The sequence below is a fragment of the Pinus tabuliformis genome, chromosome 8 (genome assembly GCF_031772625.1).
Source record: "Pinus tabuliformis cultivar Carrire ecotype Pingquan chromosome 8, CPIR1, whole genome shotgun sequence".
Lineage (NCBI taxonomy): Eukaryota > Viridiplantae > Streptophyta > Pinopsida > Pinales > Pinaceae > Pinus > Pinus tabuliformis.
In genome coordinates this window covers 1,545,654,634-1,545,659,104 of record NC_142294.1, presented here as the reverse complement: position 1 = coordinate 1,545,659,104, position 4,471 = coordinate 1,545,654,634, and the positions used below count along the sequence as shown (strand labels likewise).

The 4,471-nt window shown below is 42.0% G+C and overlaps 1 protein-coding gene across 1 annotated transcript; it reads right to left on the bottom strand.

Annotated features, from left to right (window-relative positions):
• Positions 1-1,526: 1,526 nt before the first annotated feature.
• On the bottom strand, positions 1,527-2,306 carry LOC149241829 (uncharacterized). The gene has a single exon (XM_089370668.1). It carries the CDS (start codon positions 2,304-2,306, stop codon positions 1,527-1,529), a length of 780 nt encoding a protein of 259 aa, XP_089226794.1.
• Positions 2,307-4,471: the final 2,165 nt, after the last annotated feature.

Sequence of the window (4,471 nt, the reverse complement as noted above, 5' to 3'; positions counted from 1 at the left end):
GGAAGATAGGTGTGCCTCCAACTTTTCTAGAAGCAGCCTCCATGAGGAGTGTTTCAGATCAGATTCCGTCAAAGGAGCACCAAGATACTTGGAAGGAAGAGAGGCAATTGAGAAACCAAGGATTCGAGCTATAGAAGCTTGGGTGACAACAGGAGTATGGAAAAAGAATATCTGAGACTTGGCTTTATTTATTTTGGCTCTTAAGGCATCTGAAAATTCTGTCAATATAGAATATAAATGATGAGCTTCCTGTACTAAAGGATGACCAAAGAGCATATTGTCATCCACAAATTGCTGGTGGGTGAAGGTGGGAGAGTTAGGAAAAGTCAGGCCTTTAATTTTCTGGGAAGACAACGCAGCTTTAATACTTCATCCTAGACCTTCCGCCATTAACACAAAGAGGAAAGGGGAAAGAGGGTCTCCCTGCCTAATTCCCCGGGAAGGCTGAAAAGGTGAGGAGGGAATTCCATTGATCAGGATTGAGAAGAAAGAGGAAGAGATGAGACTCATGACCTAGCGCGACCAAGTTAAGGAGAAACCAAAAGCGGTTAGGATTTTCTGAATGTAAACCCAACTTAAACTGTCAAAGGCTTTTGAGAGATCGATTTTGAGTAGCATACCTGATTTCTTTGTGCTCTTCAGAGAATGGATGATTTCATGAGTTAGGATTATTCCGTCCATGATCTGCCTGCCTTCTACATATCCCGACTGCTCCGGTGATACGAGAAATGGTAATAGCGGCTTGAGTCTTGTGGCTACAATTTTTGAAACAATCTTGTAGATGACGTTGCACAGGGCGATGGGCCGAAATTTGTCAGGGGTATTAGATTGAGCCTCTTTTGGGATTAGTGCTATGAATGTGGCATTCATTGCCGGCAGCATCCATCTCAGTGTTCTTGATTCCTCCACAACCTGCCAGACTTCCATTTTGATTAACTCCCAAAAATTATGGAAGAAGTTGGAAGTGAACCCATCGGGACCCGACGCCTTTCCCTCTTTCAACTGATGGACCGCATTTTCCACTTCCTGTAAGTCGATCGGCTTGAGTAGAAGTTGATTGTGCTCCTCTGTGATGACTTTGGGTATATTCCTTGTAATTTTTTCTATTGCTTGCGTTCTGTCAGCCTGTGGTTCTTGATGGGCTTGCTTAAAGTAATTGAGAAGTTCGAGTTCAATTTCTTCATGTTTTTCCACTCTTGTCCCCTGCTCATTTTGTATGTGGGTGATGTTATTGTTCATTCTGTGCTGAATAGTAGTTTTGTGAAAAAATCTTGTATTTTTTCCCCTTCCTTTAGCCACCTGATGCGAGATTTTTGCCTCCAGAGCATTTCTTCTTGTTTGGCCCTTTCTGAGATCTGTGCTTCAAGAGATTTTTCCTGTTCCGTATAGTCCTCTGTTCTGCCCTCTGTGATAATCCGTTGCTGCAGCCACTTCATGTCTTGGTCGAGAGCTAATTGAGCCTGGAAGATGTTGCCAAACGAGGAATGGTTCCATTGCTTTATTTTTCCTTTGAGGTATTTAAGCTTCTACTGAAATTGGAGCATCTTTGTACCCTTTGGTGGATTATAGTTGGTCCATTCCGATTTAACTAGATTTGAAAATTCTGGATGTGTCATCCAAAAAGCCTCGAAGCGAAAAGGCTTGCGACTTGTGTTGCCTGGTCGAGACCATTGAAGGGAAATTGGCCAGTGGTCTGAACCTGAGTACGGCAGAATTGAAGCTGAAAGGTCGCCTCCTAAGTGGATTGCGTTGTTAGAGATTAAGAATCTGTCCAGGCGAGATGCAATTTGTTGGGAGCCTATTCTTTTGTTATTCCAGGTGTAAATACCATTGTTGAAAGGCATATCAATAAGCCAATTACCTTGAATGTATTCTTTTAGATTGTTACTTTCCTTATCCAGATTGTTCCTTCCGCCTCGCTTCTCTTCCAGCTTGGTTATCATATTGAAGTCACCCCCATTTATCCAAAGTGGATGAGACCTATCTGCATTGATTGAAGAAAGGGTATTCAAAAGTACTACCTTATGCACAGCCTCTTGGGGAAAATAAACAATAGTTAAGAATCCATGTATATTGGTTCCTGTGATATGGAATGTCGCTTGAAGGAAATTCTTGTTGGCATGTATGTTATTGAGCTCAATGGTACGAGCATCCCATATAATTGCTAAGCCTCCTGAGGCGCCTGAGGCATCTACTACTGCTACTTGACTACCAGGCCAAGCTTTTGCTGCTATTCTATCAAGAGAGATGGAATTGCATTTAGTTTCCTGCAAAAAGAGAATTTGGGGCTTTTCTTGCTTTATCATATTTTTGATCAGTCGACCTTTCCCGGGGCTATTGAGCCCTCTGATGTTCCATGAGATGAGCTTCATGATGGAAGGTTAGAGAGAGAGTTATAATACTTCGTGAGCTTGGAGTAGCTTCCTGACTCCACTAGCATTTCCACGATGTGTATGGTGCGTTGGAGATCCATTTTCCTTCCTCATTTTTTGAAATATTTGTTAATGTTTTTCCCATCCCAGAGACTTCCAGTTTGAATACCAAGTGATTTTTGTCTTTGAGCTTTGGATAGAATTGCTTCCAGATTCTCCAGTTGCCTCTCTAGAATTTTGTCATAAGTCTTTGCTTTGCATGCTTGCTCTAAGCCAGGAATATCCAAATCCCCTATGTATATGCTTTTTGGTTCTTCTTCCATATGTTGTATATCACCTGTTCCTTCTGTTGTTTCTGATGCCTTTGTGGGGTCGGTCTGCAGGTTGTCTACCTCCATTACTTGGGAGAACCAAGTGGGGATTATGCTTTTAGCCGTAGTGGAAGGATCTATGGTTAGTGATTCTTTTTGGCTTTCCTTGGGAACTGACTGTGGATATTGACTATGCGTCAAAGGATCTTCCTTAGAGGAGGTGTGGATCTCAGAGTTGGGATTATCTTGCTAGGCTAGCACTTCAAAAGTATTGCTCGTGGAGGGATTTGATGTATTAGCTTGAGGTTTCTTAGGGTTTGAAGTAGGTCTCTTATGGTTTTTCCTACGATTGACAACTTTTGTGAAGCTGCTCAGATCCGACTCATCTGAGGGGGAGATATTCGAGGGTTTCTAAGTTAAAGGACAATCCCGAAATAGGTGACCCAATTCATGGCATCTCCTACACCGGAACGGCACATGTTCATAATCAATTAACTGGACCCATTCAACATCATCGTGAAAGATACTTACCGCATCCGGGAGAGCCTTATTGAGGTGCATATAAATGCAGATTCTGGCATAGGAAGTGTATCTTCAGAGTTTTGTCTCCTCTACTATTTTGACAAATTCACCTAGACCATTTCCTATGACTTGTAAAGTCTCCTCGTCCCAATATTCCATGGGAAGAGAATAGAGACAGATCCAGACTGGTGCCCAGCTGAGATCCTCTTTGTCTGGATTGAAGTGCTCCACCCATCCTCTCAGAAAAAGACCAGCTGCGTTAAAGAAATAGGGCCCTCCATCTAGGACCCTGTTTCTATCCTCTAAGTAGTTGAATATGGTTGTGAAGAACCCTTTAGGTCCTAGTTGTAGAGTTATGTGTCCTTTCGGCTTCCATTTAGCCGCTATCCAGCCGTGCAGTGCTTTTTCTGTTGGCCACATTCCTATGAATTTGCCTATCAATGCATGGTCTCTCATGTACTGGATCCGGGCATTGATCCATTGACTTGGAAGTTCTATCTTCAAACGCTCAGCAGCTACTGGTCGATAGGTGCTTGAATTAATTTGGGGATTTTCTCTATCCCTTGTTTTGGTATCTTTTGGTGCTATTACTTCTTTGTCTTCATTTGGTTCAGCTTGCTTGGTACCTTCCTCACGCCGCCATGAGAAGTCTTCAGCGCTTGGGGGAGGCACAGCATCCTCCCCTTGGGGGGTATTCATTCTTCTGTCATTGTTCCTAGTCGAGAGCGGACTTTTGATACAGTGCTGGTATGACAATAGTACATCGTTCTGCTTAGATCTGCCATTGCAGGTTTTGTAGAAACCCTAGTTCGCTATCTCATGGAACCATCGATCGCCCTCCATGCACACCCAGAATTACTCTTAAAATATCAAGATTTTGAAATTGTTATTAAACAGGTACGAAATAATATACATTATCTATCAAGTCATTTAAAGAATTATCAATCTTTAGTGCAAGATCTAACTGAACATTTTATAGCATTCAATATTTCACCAATTCCCAAACTCCAAAATGCTAGTGCTGACCTCTTGGTAAACGTAGCTTTCAAGTTCATTCCCTCAGAAGATTATAGCCTAAACAGATTCTCAATCAAATTGATCTTTAGACCCTCGATTCCTGATAATGTTACAAACTGGAGAATTTTCAAAGATGATCCTGATATTGTAAGTTTCCTCACATCAGAGGGATCTTACACTAATCAGATAATCGATGAGGACCAAAATGACAAACAATTACAACAAGATAGCACTAATAATGCTATGCCA